Source organism: Bos taurus, chromosome 11, assembly GCF_002263795.3.
Source record: "Bos taurus isolate L1 Dominette 01449 registration number 42190680 breed Hereford chromosome 11, ARS-UCD2.0, whole genome shotgun sequence".
Taxonomy (NCBI): domain Eukaryota; kingdom Metazoa; phylum Chordata; class Mammalia; order Artiodactyla; family Bovidae; genus Bos; species Bos taurus.
The window spans coordinates 4337861-4361150 of record NC_037338.1 but is presented as its reverse complement, the minus strand read 5'-3'; the positions used below and the strand labels follow the sequence as shown (position 1 = coordinate 4361150).

At 40.7% G+C, this 23290-nt stretch overlaps 1 protein-coding gene across 5 annotated transcripts in view; it reads right to left on the bottom strand.

Moving 5' to 3' along the window:
• Positions 1 to 9426: 9426 nt before the first annotated feature.
• Positions 9427 to 23290, bottom strand: part of MRPL30 (mitochondrial ribosomal protein L30) — a 14977-nt gene continuing 1113 nt past the window's right edge. For 3 of the 5 annotated variants that reach the window (XM_059891473.1, XM_059891475.1, XM_005212350.5), the window contains exons 2-6: positions 17114 to 17191; positions 15399 to 15479; positions 10040 to 10186; positions 9733 to 9806; positions 9433 to 9654 (exon numbers count right to left, since the gene is read on the bottom strand). In XM_059891473.1, the coding sequence (XP_059747456.1) occupies positions 9522 to 9654; positions 9733 to 9806; positions 10040 to 10186; positions 15399 to 15479; positions 17114 to 17164 (486 nt within the window). In that variant the 5' untranslated portion in view covers positions 17165 to 17191 and the 3' untranslated portion in view covers positions 9433 to 9521. 5 annotated transcript variants of the gene reach the window in all.

Below are 23290 nucleotides of genomic sequence, written 5' to 3'. Positions count from 1 at the left end.
CTTGGACCACTTGAGTTTCTTTCTGGCAAGTTCTCCAAGCAGAGGAACCAGCAGACTGGGTTACCTGCAGTGAAGCTAGGAGCAGAGATACTCTAAAGAGGTGGAGGCTGGGTGGAATGATCTTAAGGAGAGATCCTAGCAGCTTAGACCCTGAAAGCAACAAGAATTAGCATCAGGGGACTTCCCTGGTGGTCCAGTGGAATCCACCTTGCAATGCAGGCGACTTGGGTTCAACCACTGGTCAGGGAACTAAGATCCCACATGCCATGGGGCAACTAAGCCCACGCTGCAACTCTTGAGCCCAGGCAATGCAATGAAAGACCCTGCAAGACACAACAAAGTGCCCCAACTAAGGCCTGACGCAGCCAAAAAAAAGAATTAGCATCGAGAGTGCTGGCTCGACACAGACCCAAAGACACACCTGGAGCTTGGTAGGTTCCCTTTACTGCATCTCAGAAAAAGTTCTTTGGGAAGGACTTTACAGGATTTGGCTTTTATTAGACGATTTTGATGAGTGTTCAAAGAAGCAGGGGTTGCTCAGGATTGGACGCTGTCAGGAAAAAGAGACGGCTCTATGACTGGTGTCTTCATTAATCTCATCTAGAAGGTGAGAGGGAAGAAGTGAGGCTGAAGCTGTGTGACAAGGAGCAGCAGCCCCCACGTTACCCAGAAGAGGGGAATGTTCAGTCAGTTTTCTGGCTTGAACAATGTTGGTGTTTTCATCTATGCTCAGACATGATTACACAATGAGCTTGTTTTTGTCTTGATCCGTCAGTCACAGATGGAGAAGGAAATGTCAGCCTACTCCAGTATCCTTGCCTGGAGAAGCCCATGGACAGAGGAGCCTGGTGGGCTACAGTCCATGGGGTCACGAGAGTCGAACACAACTTAGCAACTAAACCACCATCAGTCACAGCGACTTTATCTGATGTTGGTGATCTGTGAAATCGCTCCAGCTCCTAGACACACCAAGGTGTGATGGTTCCAAGCCAGCTCCTGACTGTCAGAGTTGTTTTTCTCTAATGATCCTCCTTGGCCAAAGACCTCCTTGGACAAAGTCAGACCACAGGCATGAATCCACGACAGCCAGATTTTTCACTTGTCAAGAGTTTGCTGATTCAGGAAATTCCCTGGGGGTCCAGCGGTTAGGACCACTGGCGGGGGCATGGGTTCCATCCCTGGTTGGGGAACTAAGATCCCGAATGCCGTGGGGTGTGGCAAAAAAGAAAAACAAAACAGGAAAGTCTGCCAGGTGAGACCAGGAAGATGTCCAGAGGGCATAGTCTTTATTGGACCAGAGCTAATGGCCCCTCTGCTGTTGTAGGATGAGTTGCTGAGTCATCTGATGAGACAATGACTGCACAGCAGCATTTAAGATTTTGGACAGGATACAAGGACAAAAGATAGAAGGCAGGAGGAGAAGGGACGACAGAGGATGAGATGGCTGGATGGCATCACCAACTCAATGCGCCTGAGTTCGGACAAACTCCAGGAGGTAGTCAAGGACAGGGAAGCCCGGCATGCTGCAGTTCACGGGGTTGCAAAAAGTTGGACATGACTTAGCAACTGAACAATAACAACAATGACCAACCATAACACAGGCAAGTACCAGAAACCAAAAGATCATGAGTCTTGTGACAAGTTTTACAAAGCCAGCGTCCCGGATTATAAAACCCAAGCAATGAAAACACTGAAGACACCCCAGAATCCAGCAGGTGGATTCTAACCCTTTAGAGAATCTAACCCTTTAGAGAATCAGGTGTTTTATTTATTCTTATATCCACAGTTGTGCATGCCCTGTAGTATATAAATACAACCAGAAATACACCGCCTCACCCCCAACCACCACCAGCTGAGAGGAAATCAAGGTGTTCAAAGGGGCTTTGAACATCCTGTCTAGTCTTGTCAGAACTGCATTGCTGGCAGGTAGGATGTGCAGTGGAAAAACCTTCAGTGGTATCTTTAAAATTACCCTACCAGCGCTGGCCCAGTGCTGCTGCTGCTGTTCCTCTGCCTCTGGGTAATATCACAAAACATACTTGCTAAGTTTCACTTTTTATTATGTCCACCTTCTCACATATAGAAAAGCACTTCAAGGCTCTTTCATTCTTGGTCAGTTTTGTAGGGCTCCTGTGATGATCAGCACATTTGTTTCTAAAGCATCATGGACTAACTCCAAATCAGCTACCTAGCCTATCGGTATAAATATTTAGTTTTGTTACTGGGCAGATCTGGGAGAGGGCATTGAATGGATATAATGTTTTAAATATTTTTTAAAAAATTATTTATTTATTTATGGATGCACTGGGTCCTTGTTGCTGCACTGGGCTTTCTCTGGTTGTGGTGAGTGGCGGGCTGCTCTTCACTGTGGTGCTCAGGTTTTTCACCGTGGTGGCTTCTCTCGTGGAGCTCAGGCTCTAGGGTGCTCAGGCTTACTTGCTCCGTGGCATGTGTGATCTTGGACCAGGGATCCAATCCATATCCCCTGCACTGTCAGGCAGATTCTTAATCTCTGGACCAAGGAAGTCCAAATGGATATAATTTTTGAAGAAAGCTTATATTTCAAGGGCAAATTTGAGTCTGATAACCCATTTAAAATTTAAAATGACTTAGTAATTTTTAATTTTACTAAGTATGCATAATCTACACACACAATTAAATCAGTTATTCAGGGGAGTCTTTAGAAGGTCAGTGTAGGGTATGGCTAGTTCCCTGAGGCAAGCAACTGTGGGCTGTCCCTTTGTGGGAGAGGGAAGGAGGTGGCTGGGTTTAGAGTGACAATACTGGACAGCGATGTGTGAAGGAACAGCACCAGTTTACCACAGGTTAGGTGATTATCTGAAAGATGCCAGGGGTTTACTGTCAGTGGGAGTCTATATAGCACAGCATGGGAAGCCATTAAGATTAATGGAGACCCAAGAACTAAATCAACTGAAGTTTTCATACTTTTATTATTGCTGCTGTGGTTCTTAGACAAGGTGGATACACATCTTGGCTACTGGAGGTGAAGAAAGACTGAAATAAGCCAAGAGCCTCTGGTGATTTCCATTTAACTGAAGCTGTTCCCTAGTACCTGTTCAGATTCATAATAATAAAGGGAGTGGGGGCAAGGGGAGAATTTTTAATTTCAGAACAGTGGAGAAAACTTCTAGAAGATATTTTTATGGTACCAGTCTTTGTGTCCAAGGACTATGTTTAACTTAAAAAATATATTCACTGAAATGTATTTAATGGACATATAACTAACCTAGGAAGATCAATTCCCCCTACTTTTTATTTTTTGTTGATATTACTTTTTAAAAGTAATTTTGCCCCCATAGGTAGATTTATTTTACAGAAGACAGGGATCAAGACCATCCCCAAGAAAAAGAAATCCAAAAAAGCAAAATGGCTGTTTAAGGAGGCCTTACAAATAGCTGAGAAAAAGAAGAGAAGTAAAAAACAAAGGAGAAAAGGAAAGATAACCCATTTGAATGCAGAGTTCCAAAAAATGGTAAGGAGAGATAAGAAAGCCTTCCTCAGTGATCAGTAAAAAGAAATACAGGAAAACAATAGAATGGGAAAGACTAGAGATCTCTTCAAGAAAATTAGAGATACCAAGGGAACATTTCATGCAAAGATGAAATGGTGTGGACCTAACAGAAGCAGAAAATATTAAGAGGTGGCAAGAATACACAGAAGAACTCTACAAAAAAGAGCTTCACGACCCAGATAATCACAATGGTGTGATCACTCACCTAGAGCCAGACGTCCTGGAATGTGAAGTCAAGTGGGCCTTAGGAAGCATGACTATGAACAAAGCTAGTGGAGGTGATGGAATTCGAGTTGAACTATTTCAAATCCTGAAAGATGATGCTGTGAAAGTGCTGCACTCAATATACCAGCAAATTTGGAAAACTCAGCAGTGGCCACAAGACTGGAAAAGGTCAGTTTTCATTCTAATCCCAAAGAAAGGTAATGCCAAAGAATGCTCAAACTACCACACAACTGCGCTCCTCTCACACGCTAGTAAAATAATGCTCAAAATTCTCCAAGCCAGGCTTGAACCATGAACTTAGAGATGTTCAAGCTGGTTTTAGAGGCAGAGGAACCAGAGATCAAATTGCCAACATTCGCTGGATCACTGAAAAAGCAAGAGAGTTCCAGAAAAACATCTATTTCTGCTTTATTGACTATGCCAAAGCCTTTGACTGTGTGGATCACAACAAACTGTGGAAAATTCTAAAAGAGATGGGAATACCAGACCACCTGACCTGCCTCTTGAGAAACCTATATGCAGGTCAGGAAGCAATAGTTAGAATTGGACATGGAACAACCGACTGGTTCCAAATAGGAAAAGGAGTACATCAGGCTGTATATTGTCACCCTGCTTATTTAACTTATATGCAGAGTACATCATGAGAAATGTTGGGCTGGATGAAGCACAAGCTGGAATCAAGATTGCTGGGAGAAATATCAATAACCTCAGATATGCAGATGATACCACCCTTACGGCAGAAAGCAAAGAACTAAAGAGCCTCCTGATGAAAGAGGAGAGTGAAAAAGTTGGCTTAAAGTGCAACATTCAGAAAACTAAGATCATGGCATCCGGTCCCATCACTTCATGGCAAATAGATGGGGAAACAGTGGAAACAGTGTCAGACTTTTTTTTTTTTTTTTGGTTCCAAAATCACTGCAGACGGTGACTGCAGCCATGAAATTAAAAGATGCTTACTCCTTAAAAGGAAAGTTATGACCAACCTAGACAGCATATTAAAAAGCAGAGACATTACTTTGCCAACAAAGGTCCGTCTAGTCAAGGCTATGGTTTTTTCCAGTAGTCACGTACGGATGTGAGTTGGACTACAAAGAAAGCTGAGTGCCAAAGAATTGATGCTTTTGAACTGTGGTGTTGGAGAAGGCTCTTGAGAATCACTTGGACTGCAAGGAGATCCAACCAGTCCATCTTAAAGGAGATCAGTCCTGAGTGTTCACTGGAAGGACTGATGCTGAAGCTGAAACTCCAATACTTTGGCCACTTTGATGTGAAGAACTGACTCATTTGAAAAGATCCTGATGCTGGGAAAGATTGAAGGTGGGAGGAGAAGGGGATGACAGAGGATGAGATGATTGGATGACATCACCAACTCGATGGACATGGGTTTGGGTGGACTCCGGGAGTTGGTGATGGACAGGGAGGCCTTGCGTGCTGCAGTTCATGGGGTCACAAAGAGTTGGACATGACTGAGCGACTGAACTGAACTGAAGGTAGATTTAATCCTAGGAATTTTTTTCTTTTTGATCTGATGGTGAATGGGATTGTTTCCTTAATTTCTCTTTCTGATCTTTCATTTTTGGTGTATAGGATTGCAAGAGATTTCTGTGTAGTAATTCTGTATCCTGAAACTTTACCAAATTCATTGATGAGCTCTAGTAGTTTTCTAGTAGCATCTTTAGGATTTTCTATGCATACTTCTTTTCCAATTTGGGTTTCTTTTATTCCTTTTTCTTCTTTGATTATCATGGCTAGGACTTCCAAAACTATGTTGAATAATAGTGGAGACAGTGGACATCCTTGTCTTGTTCCTGATCTTAAGAGGAAATGCTTCCAGGTTTTCTACCATTGAGAATGATGTTTGCTGTGGGTGTGTCGTATATGGCCCTTATTATGTTGAGGTATGTTCCCTCTGGGCTTCCCAGGTAGCTCAGTGGTAAAGAACCCGCCTGCCAATGCAGGAGACTTGGGTTCCATCCCTGGTTTGGGAAGATTCCCTGGAGGAAGAAATGGCTATCCACTCCAGTATTCTTGCCTGGGAAATCTCATGGACAGAGGAGGCTGGCAGGCTACAGTTCACTGGGTCAAAGAGTCAGACACGACTGACTGACTGAGCAGGTACACATGCATAATTAACTACATTATCATTAACTGAAGTGATCAATAATTTTTTCTCCAAACAATGAAGAAAATTAGAGGACAGAAAATGAAAAATTGTTTGGCTATTTTTTTCTCCAATCATTTCATATCATCTTACTACTTTCGAGGGAAAAATAAATATAAGTAATCTTATCCAAAGGCATTTCATCATTTGTCACTAGATTGCCATGCTAAGCAATAAGGGTAAAATTTTTATTTAGTGATTAATGTTTTGTATCTGTTTCTTATTTGGAAACTGTCCAGACTTCTAGTCTTTTTTTTTTTATTTTTGGCCAGGCTGCATGGCATGTGGGAGATTACCTCCCTGACCAGGGATTGAACCTGCGCCTCCTGAAGTGGAAGTGTGGAATCTTAACCACTGGACTGCCAAGGAAGTCCCCCAGTCTTAATTAATTAATTATTTACCTAAGATATTAAAGTTGAGAAAAGTTTTAATGTATAAAACAGATTGTGACATGTATACTTTAAAAAAGGTGACAGATGGTTTAGACAGTAATTTAGACCCTTGATATTTTTATCAAGCTGTGTGCTTGAAAGTCAATACTTAATACTCCTCAAAATATAAGAAGGGAAGAATACCACCTACATTAAAAAAAGTCTTTAAAAATTTTTTTTAAAAAAAACAAGACAAATAATGTCTTCATTGAGATTTCTTTTCTTTTTGTTCTAAAGTATCTCCCAAACACACAATTTTGCTCATGGCGAAAGCTTCCTAAAGTGGCCAGTGCAATTCCAAACTTTGGTGAAACTGTGACAGAATGATAAGCATACTATTAACAGTTAGTACTGTTATCAAGAAAAGATGAAGAAAACAGGTGTTTGGACTGAAAGAGGCACCATTTAGATTGAGAAGACCCTGGGAAGTGGAGAGGCTCTTAAAAAGATAGTACTTAGGTAACTTTATCTCCCTTGAGCCTGACCAAAGGGCCAATGGTTTCACCAAGGAGTGGCCAGACAAACCTTGTGAAATAAAGCAATTCTCAGAGACACAAAGACAGGGGAGAAGAAGTCCCTACAAAGTGGCTCAGATGGTAAAGCATCTGCCTGCAATGTGGGAGACCCTTGTTCGATCCCTGGGTTGGGCAGATCTCCTGGAGAAGGAAATGGCAACCCACTCCAGTACTCTTGCCTGGAGAATCCCAGGGACAGAGGAGCTCGGTAGGCTACAGTCCAGGGGGTGGCCAAGAGTCAGACATAACTGAGAGACTTCACTTCACTTCACTTCACAAGGTTTGAAATGATGGGAGGCAAAGGAGTATGAATCTTGGGATTCCCCTTGTCCAGCTTGAGGATGGACTTGACCAGGCTTGGCATATCAACTTCATGGAGGCCCCCTGACCCCGGCCCCTGGTGGTCATGTCTTTGTGGAACTTCCCTCCTCCTCGAATGTGGGCTGGACCCATGACTTGCTTCTAACCAGTGGAATGCAACAAAGGAGATGGAATCCAGATGACTGCATTTACATGATAACCTAAGAGGTAGCACCCATCTTGCTGGAGTCTCTCACTCTGATGCTGCTTTTAAAGAAGCAGCTTGCCTTGATTTTTACAGCCACGAGGAAATGAATTCTGCCAACAACCTGGGAGAGCTTAGAAGCAGATACCTGTTCTGTCAAGGCTCTGACAAGAGGCCAGTTTTGGCTGATACCTTTTTTGTAACCTTGTCAGACCCTAAGTGGACTAGCAAGCTAAGCCATGCCCAGATGCCTGACCCAGACAAACAGTGGGGTAATGAGCACATGTGGTTTTAAGCGGCTGAGACTGTGGTACTGTCACACGACAACAGAAAACAAACGCTCTAGCCTGTGCTCATCTCCCAACAGGCTTTTACTCTTCTGGACAATTTCATTTCTAAACATCCAAATGAAGATTTAGATATTTTCCTTTAGTCAGGCATAGCTAAGGTTAAAATAACTTATCCAAACTTTGTTAGACTCTTTGGGTAAAAATTAACCAATGGTCCTCTCCCCATGTAAAACAATATTAGCCCACTAAAAGATGGGAAAACATCAGCAGGGGCAACTTTCATATCCACAACTGGCCTCAAGCTAACTCCAGCATGGACAGCTTCTGTTGTGGCAAATAGGTATCTCTCCAGTTAGAATGGGGGATTTCCCTGGTGAGGGGGATTTCCCTGATGGCAAAGATGGTAAAGTGTCTGCCTGCAATGTGGGAGACCTGGGTTCGATCCCTGGGTCAGGAAGTTCCCCGGGAGAAGGAAATGGCAACCCACTCCAGTACTCTTGCCTGGAAAACTCCATGGATGGAGGATCCTGGTAGGATACAGTCCATGAGATCCCAAAGAGTTGGACACGACTGAGTGACTTCACTTGAACCAGTTAGAACCAGCCCTGTGAAGTTAGTATCCTTCCGCTTTATATCCTCTCCAGGCTATATATGTACCGGATGGTCAGTAATTGTGGAACTGAAACTGTGACTCCTTGAAGTTTATTAATTCATGGATCTGGCTTCACTTCAGGCAGCACTTCTGCTTGATGCCTAGACTTTGACAGGACAGACACAGGACCACAGGCAGCGAGTATGCCAATGTTACTGCTGCCTGAGCCAGGTTTTAGGAGAGTTGAAGGAAGGAAAATAAAGGGCAACAGAATTCCGAGTCTTCAGCATCATCTTTAGTTATCAGTTGCCACAGATCTCCCAGTACTAAACCTCTCCTAAAATTCTTACTTCTCCCCACCCCTACAACTATCTGAAAAGGAAACAAAGGAAAGGAAATAATTTTCCCTATAGAATTTGTCCCTTCTCATTCTTTTTTTAAATAATAAACCTCAACTGTTGGCAGAGGTTTCTAGGAATTCAAGGAATATCAATAAAGTTTAGGCCAAATGAGATTTATAACTAGAAAATAGATACTACTGGGTGTTAAAGAATAGAATGAAGCCAAGTCCACATATGAACTTATAGAGATGACAGCACACAGCAATCTGTCAAGCTATACCCGGTGTCTAATGCCTCTAGCTGAATCTCTGTTCTCCAACAGAGCAGACTAAGCTCCTTTAGGGCAGGAACCACATCTGGTCAGCTCTGGATTTCCCCAACACATAACACACTCTTTACTCAAAGGGCTACTTATAGGCTCTGTAACAACCTAGAAGGATGGGATGGGGAGGGAGGTTCAAGAGGACATATATATATACCTACGGTTAATTCATGTTGATGTTTGGCAGAAACCAACACAATACTGTAAAGCAACTATCCTTCAATTAAAAATTAAAAAAAAATGTTTTTAAAGGGCCACTCATAGAGTGTGCTGAATCCAAATGAGAAAACCAGTTTTTAAAAAAGTTAATGATGATTGCTAAGGTGTCACCTGAACCCACGTGTTTAAACATTGCTATTCTTACCCATTTTCCAGTTCACTACTGGGGGGTGGTTGGGGAGGAAGGGGAGATAAACTACCGAGGGTGGGGTGGGGAGTGAATTAAACCAATTAATAGCACTAAAACCTCCAAGTCTACACCAAGGAAGAATCACACCATGTTTAGCCAGTGAAAAGGATTAGAATTTTTTCAATATTTTAATGAGAACTTTCTCACCATCTTTAAATAGAAATGACTTCCACTTTTTACTCTGAAGCTGCTGGGCCGTCAGCACTTCTTCGCTTCCTGGTCCGCTGGGTTCAGAAGCCACCGCGTGACCAGCTCGCCAGTGCTCTTCAGGCACGTGTTGGACATGTCCTCCTCTGTTGGGAGACCCTGGGGCAGCTTCAGGGGCTTGATTCTGTGACATGAGAGGATGCTGTTAGTGTCATACCAGGTAACACATTTTAAGAAACTGCTAGAATAACAGATAACAAACCTTATCAAATGTTTAACTATTTTCAGCTTTGCATTCACTGAAGGGATATTCTTGTGAACTTGAGGAGTGTGTGCCTACAAACAAAGGAAACAACATTAGGGATCAATTTCAACAGTGCAGATGGTCCCATGTGTCAGGAAGAGGTTAAGGTGAAGTCTCCTTCTATCTAAATCAAACTTTCTAATACATTACATGAAATAATACGTTTAAACAAAAGAAATATTGAATAAGTAGGTTAAAAGTTTTAAAGGTGGAAAATTTACAGCAAATTTAAACAACACTAAAGATGACTAAAACAGGTACATACTTTTTGTAACCCAAGCATCTTTATTATATCTTTCTCCCAATATGGACGTCTTTTTGTACTTTTTATTCTGGTAACAATATGCAGTTTATGAGGTTGCTGTGGATCCCCACCATATTTTTCATGATCTTCAGGTGAAGGCCGAAAAACCTAGAAAGAAGAACTATAAATGATAAATTTTCAACATAGCTTCAATGTACCCCCAAAACTTCAAACAACTACATTATGATTTCATATCTAATCATTCTACAATCCTCATCCTCAAATTGAACATTTCTACCAGTCCAACTACTCAGATAGATGAAGTCAAAGGAGTTCATGCACTAAGAAAAACATCACATAGCCAGGGATTTTGTTTTGTTTTGATAAAGAACAAAGCAGGAGGAACCGGATGACAAATGCCAGGAGAAGGCACTGCACTATACCGATGGGCCTTGAACTGCATCCCCTACCCCATTCAAGGAGGGGATAAATATAAACTTACAATAACACATGGGTATTATTAAAAAGAAGTATGCACTGGGCTACATCCCCAAATAAGGATATATGTATAACACTATTTGTAATACTGAAACATTTAAAGGCCATATCCATATTCCTCAAGAGAACAGCTAAAAAATTATGATTATTGCATAGTCATAATTATTACATTCTAAATAAAACTAGTAATAATATAACTAAATCAGATATGATGCAAATAAATTACGTTGGATTCTACTGAATTTAATGCTGCTATTAAAATAAATAAGGCTTACATTTACCACTTTTGTAGGTACTAACTTTGAAGGATGGTCACAATATACTCTTGAGCAAAAACAACCAAATTTCCACACCACAAAAAAACAAATTTCCACATCACTATGTGTAGCAGGATTCTGTATTTGCTTCATCTATACCAAACAGAGGTTCGTGACATTGTACAGCAGACAGGGATCAAGACCATCCCCATGGAAAAGAAATGCAAAAAAGCAAAATGGCTGTCTGGGGAGGCCTTACAAATAGCTGTGAAAAGAAGAGAAGTTAAAAGCAAAGGAGAAAAGGATATAAACATCTGAATGCAGAGTTCCAAAGAACAGCAACAAGAGATAAGAAAGCCTTCCTCAGCGATCAATGCAAAGAAATAGAGGAAAACAACAGAATGGGAAAGACTAGAGATCTCTTCAAGAAAATTAGAGATACCAAGGGGACATTTCATGCAAAGATGGGCTCGATAAAGGATAGAAATCGTATGGACCTAACAGAAGCAGAAGATATTAAGAAGAGGTGGCAAGAATACACAAAAGAACTGTACATAAAAGATCTTCATGACCCAGATAATCATGATGGTGTGATCACTCACCTAGAGCCAGACATCCTGGAATGTGAAGTCAAGTGGGCCTTAGAAAGCATCACTACAAACAAAGCTAGTGGAGGGGATAGCATTCCAGTTGAGCTATTTCAAATCCTGAAAGATGATGCTGTGAAAGTGCTGCACTCAATATGCCAGCAAATTTGGAAAGCTCAGCAGTGGCCATAGGACTGGAAAAGGTCAGTTTTCATTCCAATCCCAAAGAAAGGCAATGCCAAAGAATGCTCAAACTACCGCACAATTGCACTCATCTCACATGCTAGTAAAGTAATGCTCAAAATTCTCCAAGCCAGGCTTCAGCAATACGTGAACCGTGAACTTCCAGATGTTCAAGCTGGTTTTAGAAAAGGCAGAGGAACCAGAGATCAAATTGTCAACATCCGCTGGATCATGGAAAAAGCAAGAGAGTTCCAGAAAAACATCTATTTCTGCTTTTCTGACTATGCCAAAGCCTTTGACTGTGTGCATCACAAGAAACTGTGGAAAATTCTGAAAGAGATGGGAATACCAGACCACCCGACCTGCCTCTTGAGAAACCTACATGCAGGTCAGGAAGCAAGAGTTAGAACTGGACATGGAACAATAGACTGGTTCCAAATAGGAAAAGGAGTACGTCAAGGCTGTATATTGTCACCCTGCTTATTTAACTTACATGCAGAGTACATACATCATGAGAAACGCTGGACTGGAAGAAACACAAGCTGGAATCAAGATTGCCAGGAGAAATATCAATAACCTCAGATATGCAGATGACACTACCCTTATGGCAGAAAGTGAAGAGGAACTAAAGAGCCTCTTGATGAAAGTCAAGAGGAGAGTGAAAAAGTTGGCTTAAAGCTCAACATTCAGAAAACTAAGATCATGGCATCTAGTCCCATCACTTCATGGGAAATAGATGGGGAAAGAGTGGAAACAGTGTCAGACTTTATTTTTTGGGGCTCCAAAATCACTGCAGATGGTGATTGCAGCCATGAAATTCAAAGATGCTTACTCCTTGGAAGAAAAGTTATGACCAACCTAGATAGCATATTCAAAAGCAGAGACATTACTTTGCCAACAAAGGTCCGTCTAGTGAAGGCTATTGTTTCTCCAGTAGTCATGTATGGATGTGAGAGTTGGACTGTGATGAAAGCTGAGCACCGAAGAATTGATGCTTTTGAACTGTGGTGTTGGAGAAGACTCTTGAGAGAGTCCCTTGGACTGCAAGGAGATCTAACCAGTCCATTCTAAAGGAGATCAGTCCTGGGTGTTCATTGGAAGGAATGATGCTAAAGCTGAAACTCCAATACTTTGGCCACTTCATGCGAAGAGTTGTCTCATTGGAAAAGACTCTGATGTTGGGAGAGATTGGGGGCAGGAGGAGAATGGGATGACTGAGGATGAGATGGCTGGATGGAATCACCAACTCGATGGATGTGAGTTTGCGTGAATTCCAGGAGTTGGTGATGGACAGGGAGACCTGGCGTGCTGTGATTCATGGGGTCACAAAGAGTCAGACACAACTGAGGGACTTAACTTTACTGATACCATGATGAGTGTGTACATGTGATATATTCTATAAATATTGATTCTAAGAATATGACCTTAAATTCTAAACGTGAATCAAACAATTCTATACATATGTGTGTGTGTTAGTCCTTCAGTCGTGTCTAACTCTTTGGGACCTCATGGACCATAGCCTATCAGGCTCCTCTGTCCATGGAATTCTCCAGGCAAGAATACTGGAGTTGGCAGGGGGTCTTCCTGACCCAGGGATCAAACCCAGGTCTCCTAATTGCAGGCAGATTCTTTACCACTGAGCCACCAGGGAACCCATATATGTGTGTGTATACATGTACACATACATACACACACCCTTAAATGCAGAAAGGTCTCAAAAACATTAAGTCGAGAGTCATACCTTTGGAGAAACAGACTGAGGAAGGACAAAAAAAGATGTTACTTTAATCACAAAGAATATTATTCAATCATTAATTTCTCCATGGAGGATCAGGTTACATTGCTAAGTGATGAAAGCAGCTAGAGAAGCATGACAGCCAAGATGATGCACATCTTTAAAAATACATAAAAGAGGAGTACATGGAGGGTGTGGGCAGTGGTTGTCTCCAAACAGGTGGGATGAAGGATATTTTTCTAGAGCTTTTGATGAAATGTTGGGTGAGAAGAATGGTGGCAGACACAGGATGGGGTAGGCACACCAAAGAAAAGGAGAGACGACATAAAGAAATGGTGTGAGGACCATGAAATATTCAGGAAAAGTCAGTGGTTCCATGTGAATAAGGTAGGAAAAAAAACATGAAAAGCAATGCAAGGGGAGTTAAACCAAGCTCAACTATGCTGAGTTTTTAGAAATTTCCAGAAGGCATATAAAGCTATTGGAGGTTTGAAACAATATGACATTTCAAAGATAGACTTGGAAAGAAAACTCTTTCAAAAGAACTGGAGGTGGAGACTGATACAAAAAAAAAACTCAAGAAGGACTTAGGGACATGGTTTAAGGGTCTGAATTACAGCAGCTGGAACAGAAAAGGACTGATCTAGGGACTCTGGCCAGCAAAATAGATGGATTTGTGGTGGGTGAGGGAGCAGACGGGGTTGAGACTGACTCAAAGGTTTTCAGTCTGGGAAATCAGACAGAGGATCAACTGACATCACTAATACAGGACAAGCATGTTCTTTTAGTTTGCTTATTTGGAGGGAAAGTAAGACAATGAGCTCAATTTTGGATAACTTGAAATACCTATGGGTTATCCAAGCAGCAAGGTTTAGAAATTATTTGAGAAAACAGGAATAAGTCTGGGAGATAAGCAACGTGCTACAGATGCACACTTCAGGGTCATTTCTATGAGGCTGGAAAGTTTTCACACTCACTACAGCTGGCGATCAAAATCACTGCCTTCCACATTTTAAACAAATGTTAACATCTGTACCTATCCTTTTCTTCCAGAAGTTTACAGTCTAAGAAACACGGAAAGATATGACAATGTAGTTGCAGACCATGACTTGGAAAAAAAGAGAGTTCTGATAAAAGAACATCAAGCATGTTAAGGGTATCAAAATAATCGACGGTAATACTATTTTAGCTTTTAAACAATCAGTAGAGAATGCTGGTTGCCAGAGACTGGGGGAAGAAGGTATGAGGAGTTACTGTCTAATGGGAACAGAGTTGTTCCAATTTTGTAAGATGAAGAGTTCTGGAGAGGGATGCTGGTGATGGTCACAGAATAATCTGAAAGTACTTAATATCACTGAGTGAAAGTGTTAGTCGTTCAGTTGGGTCCAACTCTTTCCGACCTCCTAGACTGTAGCTCACCAGGCTCCTCTGTCCATGGAATTCTCCAAGAAAGAATACTAAAGTGGGTTGCCATTCCCTTCTCTAGGGGATCTTCCACACCAGGGACTGAACCAGGGTCTCATGCATTGCAGGTAGATTCTTTACCATGTGAGCCACCAGTGAAGCCCATAATATCACTGAAGTGTACACTTAAAAAAACAGTTAAGATACTAAAGTTTATATCTTATGCATTTTACCATAATACTGAAAATTTGGAGAAAACAAAACAAAAATCTATTGAGGGCTTAGCCAGAGTTTTTTGAAACAATGATAGGTACAGACAAGTTTAGCAGAGAAGATCCAAATTAGCAACAGTTGATAGAGAGTGAAAACCAAGAGCCACAGGGACAGTCTGAGCAGGAGGAAGACAGTTTGTTTTCTCAGGACAACGGTGATATGAAAACACAAAATATTAAGGGAAAAAACCATAATATTTTTTGGAATAAACAGGAATAAACAGGTTCTGAGATGATAAAAAATCCACTACTTAAAAGGCCAGTAGCACAACTTTATTTTTAATAATTATTTACCTAAATCACCCTATGTTTAAAACTCTACCCTTCTACCTATATTGACAAATAATTTAACGTGAAAGTTTCCAATATTACAAAAACCAGTACCTTTCAAAATACAACATGTTTTTCAAAAATAGTAACAGGAAAACAAAACCTTGTTCTTACTTCATCTGGAATTCTTGACCTCGTAAATTTGTGACGAATCCAGTCTGTACAAACAAGAGGTTCCACACCTTTTGTTGCCGTCTAAAATATGACATAAAACATTTGTTTTTTAGCACTCTATCTAGTGCAGAAACCCAAACCTACTATTTTTAGGTGACGAAAGTCCATTCTTTTTGTTCTTGTGTTAGTCGCTCAGTCTTGTATGACTTTTTGCAGCCCCATGGACTCTAGCTTGCCAGGTTCCTCTGTCCATGGAGTTCTCCAGGCAAGAATATTGGAGTGGGTAGCCATTTCCTTCTCCAGGGATCTTCCCAACCCAGGGATTGAACCTGGGTCTCCTGCATTGCATTGCTTTACTGTCTGAGCCATCAGGGAAGCCCTATTCTTATCTAACCTGTAATTATTAAACATTTATCTCAACCACCTAGCTGAATGAATACATCTTATCTTACCACTAACATTAAATATTAATATAAATGTTTAAACCAGCGATTGGCAATAATTTTCTGTAAAGGAGTAGACAATAAATATTTCCAGTTCTGGGCTACATGGTTCCCAGAGCCAAGTGTCAGCTCTGTCACCGCAGGGCCAAAGCAGCCATCGACAATACGTAAACAAATCGTTGTGGCTGTGTTCTAATAAAACTTTTTCAAAAACAGATGGTGGGCTGAACCTGGCCTGTAGGTTATAGATCATCAATGCGCTCAAGACAACATATGGTAATTTACCCTTCAACAACACAATGTAAAAGAAAGTCAAAATGAGTTTCCAGTTTTCTTTCTAGTCCCAACAGTGCCATCAACTCCGGGTTCCTGTCTCCTGTCCTCTTTCTACAAGCTTCCAGTAGTATTTCTCCTAGGCTGCCAAAGAAAAAGGATTCACTGCCAATACTTCATACTAGGAAATTCCTCTGGGTAGGCAGTAATCATTCCCTCTATGCCTTCCCTGGACAGCAGAGGGCACTGGGAGAATAAGCAGGAAGGAATGGGGGCGGGGGGTGGGGGGAAGTGACGGACACAGGCTCTGATCCACCAGGAAATAATACTGACCACTCAAGATTAATCTGAGGCTAAGGTAAGAATCTCAAGCACCTGACATTATCATCATCTAATTGCAGGCCTACCTAGACTCTGGCCCTCATGAGTAGACTAGGCTACTCCACTTCAATTTCTAAAAGAAAGACCAGGAGGAAATACATGAAAGTACAAACATAAATCATCTCTGGGAAATTGTTTCTCTTCTTTCTGTGTTTCTACATTTTTCTAATTTTCTAAGATTGAAAATGGACTCTCTTTAAAATTGAAGGGAAAAAAAATCTAAAAAGATTAAGGTGAACAAAGGGGGGATCAACACTAGTCTTTTTTTACCAGCAAGTTCTCCAGGAAAAGGTCTTTTGTGATTTCAATTCTTTAGGGATAAAACAGCAAATAAACCAAATAAAATCAACTCTCAACATTAAAAAAAAGAAAAAATATATAAAGAAACTTAAAAATTTAACTTGCCTGTATGTATGGGGAGGGAGGAGGGAGGAGGGTTCAGGATGGGGAACACATGTATACCTGTGGCGGATTCATTTTGATATTTGGCAAAACTAATACAATTATGTAAAGTTTAAAAATAAAATAAAATTAAAAAAAAGAAAAGAGATTAAAAGTTCTTAAGGAATAGAAAAGCAAGACAACTGAAAAAGATAATTACTGAAAAGAAACACTTACTTGTAGTCTCCCTGGGGGCCTCTGAACTATTGAGCGCAAAATCCCTGCCATGGATGTGGTGGCTGTTCTCCTTAGAGGCTGTGAGAAGAAAAAACAGATCTGTGGGTCACGTATGCTTTGGAAACGGATAGCTCCCTCATTTCTGTAGTAACAAAAAGCTGAGCAAATTGAAAAGCTGGATGTTTAACAGTACAATCTTGGTTGTTTTAATACAATAAAGACAAGAATTAAGTTATAATAAATGTTTTAGTCAGAGTTCAAGAAAACCATAGGCAGTAATTATACATTAACCATGTACCATTTTCACCAAAAAGTTAAACCCTAAGTTGATCTCAACAACAAAAATGGGCAGTGGAGGTTACTATCATTCAAAAAATCTTCAACAGGGAGGGCAGATAAAGAATGCTTTCCTCTAGTATAACAAAAAAAGAAAGAGCTGGAAAGGACTGAAGAAATCCCAACCCCTAATTGGAACTAATGACCTTCTTACTTTATTTATATGGAAAATGAATCCCAGAGAGGTCAGTCATTTCACCCAAGAGCCTCCAGCTTCAGGGTACAACCGAATCAGGTATTCCTGGTGGTCTTATGCACTTTAATTTCTGACTTAAGAGGATGAAGACGAGATCTCCTTATTGACACTGAGGGCAGGAATACCTGCATTTTTCCGTTTGTCTTCTCACTGTTTTACCTCTGCAGACATCTTCCTGTGCAGATCACTACTTCAAAGTTGCCAAATGCTAATTAAAATATTTGACTTCTGAAATTCGTTATCAGCAAAGTTATGAATGTTGTTCTGTTTCTAATTAACCTTAGCAAATGTACATAATGTCATAATCTGATAGTATTTGACAGTACTTATGTATATAATGTTTCATAAGCATTTTTAATAAGATTTGTACTTTTAAATTTAGTATATAATAAAAAGATGTGTTTGAGTGTCAAAAAAAAAAAAAAAGAGAGAGTATATGGTCTGGAACCTAATTCTTCTATTACATTTTCATTAAATCCTAATACCTTTCTGTTAAGAACAGTAGGATGCTCTTTTTTGCTTATTTGCATTTTAAACTATTCTTAATGAACATGCACTGCTTTTATAAAGTAAAAGTCACATTTATTTAGACAGAGAACAATTATAGCCTAGTATACTGACTTAAGGGCTTCCCTGGTGGCTCCCTTTGCCAAAGGGCAAAAAATCTACCTGCAATACAGGAGACCTGGGTTCGACCCCTGGGCTGGGAAGATACCCTGGAGAAGGAAATGGCTACCCACTCCAGTATTCTTGCCTGGAGAATTCCATGGACAGAGGAGCCTGGTGAGCTAGAGTCCATGGGGTCACAAAGAGTCAGACATGATTGAATGACTAACACACACACACACACACACACACACACACACTGACTTAAACTGAACGTAGAAACATTAAGTTCATGAACTACATGCATTAATATATTTTGGATACGTGACTTAATTCATATGTTTCAATTCCGCCCCCGCCCCCCCACTGCCTCCAAGAACAGAAAGAAAATAACACCTATCTTGCAAATGAATTATTCTAAAAACATCTAGAACAGTACTTGGCACATCAGAAGCCCTTAATAGATAGTAACTTTTACTATTATAAGATCATTAAGTTATTACAAAGCTATAATAAGAGTACCCTAACCTTATGCCAAAATAAAGTAAGTGCTGTATTTCAATGTCTACCAGATTCTGGCTCACTCAAGCTCTGCAGGTTTTTCCTGTGGTGTGGAAAAAGCAATGAAGTTGGGAAATTAATACAAGATGTCCCCCTAAAAGGGCCTGACTTCAGAAAAATTATCAGCAACTGAACCAGTATTTCAAAATTCTGTATCAGTTTTAGAAGAGCTAACTACTATATTCTGAGTGCCCCCAAAGCAAAAATTTTGTTTTATTCATATTCTATACTTGTGGCATCTAGCACACCATCTGATAGACAGCAGGTACCCAGGGTTTGTTGATGCATGTCTGAATTAATTAATGGGTTTCATCCATGGTCCACTCAACCGAGAATTCAGAAGTAAATCAGAATTTCATAACCATCATTCAGATTTTATACTTCAAACATTACAATACAGCACAGCAATTTCTACTTCAAATTATCCAGTTTGCTTGGCTGGCTGTTTAGATCCTTTGTATCAAGGCTTCTTTAGAAGAGATGCTTACTCCTCCAGCCCTCCAATCAAACAATCTAAATTATTTTCCCTACCATACTTCTTCCTCCAAAGTTAAGTATTTTCTTAGGTACTAACAAAGATAGTAGGTACCTAAGCACAAAGTTAGGTACTAATCCAATTTATTTAGCTTGGCTCTTTGTTAAATCTTTCTCTTATTTAGATTCCAAGCAAAGTGTCCTAATTGGCCTTCCCGCTTCTATTCTCGGAGAAGGCAATGGCACCCCACTCCAATACTGTTGCCTGGAAAATCCCATGGACGGAGGAGCCTGGTAGGCTGCAGTCCATGGGGTCACTAAGGGTCAGACACAACTGAGTGACTTCACTTTCACTTTTCACTTTCATGCATTGGAGAAGGAAATGGCAACCCACTCCAGTGTTCTTGCCTGGAGAATCCCAGGGACAGGTGAGCCTGGTGGGCTGCCGTCTATGGGGTCGCACAGAGTCGGACACGACTGAAGCGACTTAGCAGCAGCAGCAGCAGCAGCAGCAGCAGCAGCTTCTATTCTAATTTCCCCAAGGTCTTTTCCCTACAGCAGCAATCATCTCACTAAATCTGAAATCAGGTAATATCAACACCTCTGCTCAAAACCTTCCAAAGAGCCAGTTTCTCATTGTTAGAGTAGGTGGTTACACACAAGCCAGAGAGGAAGGGTAGAATATCTATGTCATCCGATGACACAGGATTAGTGCTGGAACTAATATTTAGCTAAATAAAGATGTGATGGATATAGAAATAATTATAGATACATATACATACATGGGTTGGCCCTCTTAGCTGAGAGGACCTAAAAACAATGGCATCCCAATAGGAATGAGCACACCCAGTGCTAAGATCTTAGTTCCTAATAGCATTCTCTGATAAAAAGAACCAGGACTCCTTGGAGAAAAGGCTGATTACACAGCTGTAGCAAGGCATATATAAAGCATATATAAAGATAAGTCTGGAGCATCTTGTAGTGCTAGAAAGGAACTACTCAAAAAAGTCAAAAATGACGGGGATATGTCAAAGGGACTAGAAGCCAACTGAAAGAGCTCCCAGCAGCTACAGCTGAAATAATATGAGCAACAAGGTAAGTAATACAGTTTTGGCATATAACCCAAAACATAAACTAACCATGAATCCATACTGATATAAACAGATGAATAATGAGAGAGAGGGGAAAAAAAAAACTCTCTTACAGAAGAATTTCAAATAATTTATGTAGATACTCCCCTCTTAAAGAGGTGGAGAAAAGCTATCAACACTTAAGCATGGGGTATGCTTAAAGACTTTCTGCCAGAGTCAGGAAAGAAGTCGGGGTGGGCGGGGAGGAGGGAATAATGTTACACTAGACAAATCTAACCAACACTACATCTTCAAAGTGATCAAGATTAACATCAGCTGTGATAAATGCCAAGCTGATAGCATGTACGGAATGACAGAACGAGAACAGCACTTCACCTCTATGTCTTCCTTCCAAAAACCCCTTTCATCACTCTAACAGAAAAATATCAGACAGACTCCAGTTGAAGGACATTGTACAAAATACTTGGCCAGTATTTCCTCAAATACCTGACCACCTCAAAACTGTCACGGTCATCAAAACCAAGGTAAGTCTGAGAAACTGTCATAGTCAAGAGGAATACTTGACAACTAAACATAATGTGGTACCTTGGATGGAATTTTGAAAGAGTAAAAGGACATCAGACAAAAACTAAAAAAACCTGAATGAAGTACGACCTTTAGTTAACAAGGTATTCATATTGGCTTATCAATTATAACAAATATACCACACTGATGTAAGATGTTAATAAAGGGAAATTTTGTGTGGGCAGGTGCCGGAGTCCAGCTCCAGCAGCCAGGGATTCAGCCTGAAGGGATGAGCGGTGTCGGCGAGAAACTGAGGCAGCCTCTCATTTTTCTTGGACTGCCTCTTTATTTCAAGCTTATGATTCTCTTTTATACTTTTCCAAAAGCAGTAGGTCAGAGGTTTGATATTTTTAGTTCCCATGGACCCAGATTTATTTTTCTCCAGAAATCATTGTTGCCCCTCAAAAGGAGCTCCTTCCTTACCGATTCTCTTATCTACTTTTTCTCATGTGTCTTTGTGAATACACTGTAACTCATGCTAATGTCTGGGCTGCATATCACATTCCTCAGTTTATTTCTTATCTTTCTAAGTCCTGTTTGCCCCTAGTATCCTAAGCTCACTATTTCTTAGAAAGGGCTTCTACCTAATAATATCTCTAAAGTCCCTAATTTCTATAAGCTATAGTAGAATATGCTAACACTACAGCAATCCTTAAATCTTTAGCTTCTATTTTAATTATTCCTAAGCCCTAAATTCAGCAAACTCTTTTGCCATAAACACTTTTCTCACAAATGGGCTTCAGATAGCAATCCCTCCCATGGCCTCAAGCTGCGGCCTGTGTGCTCACCCTGGAACACTTTTTGTAAAAGTCCTTGAACAAATGTCAGTGATTAACTTTATGAATTACTCTTTGAGCACAGCTGCAAAAGGCTTTATGCCTTCTTATGCTCCTCTCAAAAACAATAAGCACCTTAATATTCTCTTCAGTCAACTCAGCCGAGGAAAGGGAAAAACAAGTCAGAATCACAAAGCCTAACTCCTTCATTCCGGGTCCGTGCCTGCGGAACAAAGGGAGGGGGTTTAGGGCCATGCCTCCATTTTGTCAGTAATGCCTAACGCGGCTCCCGACAGGCAGGGTATATAGGACATATTAGTATCTGCATAACTTTTCTGTAAATCTAAAATTACTCCAAAATTAAAGTTTATTTACTACTAGACTGAAAACTTCTAACTTAACACCTCTTCATTTTAGACTGGCAGCCAGTCCTTAACCTTCCACCCTGAGGATTTCATCTCCAATTATTCTCCTGCTCAGTTGCTATACACACCCGCTGCAAGAAAGCCCTGTAAGTTGCCAGGCAGGCATACTCCCCTGACTATTCCCTCTACTGGAAGGTCCCTGATATCCACATAGTTAATTCTCTCACATCCTTCAATTTCTGGCTCCAATCTCATCTTCTCAATGAGGTCTACCCTGATTCCATTATTTAACATTTTGACCCAGAGGACAATTGTCAGCACTCCCAATGTCTTTTACTCTACTTGACTTTCTTTCCACAGCCCTTAACATCTTCTAACATAATTTAATTACTTGTTAGGTTTGTCGTTTACCATCTGTTTCCACCCAATAGCATGTGAGTTCCACAAGGACAAAGATTTTAAAATTTTGTTTTGTTTTTGGTTTGCTCTATCTATTCACAGATATATTTCAAGCATCTACCTAAGTAGCACAGCCTTGTAGCAGCCACTCAATTTTCGCTGAATGAAGTTTCACTTCCAGACTTCAGAAGGTGTGATAGTCAAAAGTCATTAACTTTCAATAAAGTAAAAGTTGTTCTTAATAATTAGGCACATAACTCTTGAAGCAATTAAAGACCTTGAAGCAATTATACTGTTTCACTGTACAACTACCTTTCTCTCGGACAGATGAAAAGCCAGGAAAATAAATGCAGGGCTTCCCAGGTGGTGCAGAGGTAAAGAATCCGCCTGCCAATGCAGGAGAGGCAAGCGATATGGGTGCGATCCCTGGGTCAGGAAGATCCCTTGGAGTAGTAGGAAATGGCAATTCACTCCAGTATTCTTGCCTGGAAAATCCAATGGACAGAGGCTGGTGAGCTACAGTCCATGGGGTCACAAAGAGTTGGACAAGACTGAGCACACACACACACACATACACATGAGGAGTATGATCCCACTTCCATTCCATTAAAAAGAGAGAGCAATGTCTGTGAAACTCTAGAAGCCTATCAGAGAAACGTTAGCATATCTGAGGACAGAAGGGCAGGCTACCAGAGCTATTTTCTCAAACTTCCACCCCTGGTATTGTCTGATAGGTTTGTTGCTGTTCTTTTACAATGACCGTACATGTAACTGTTCTTAAAAAAAGAAAACTAATTCCTTTTCTAAAG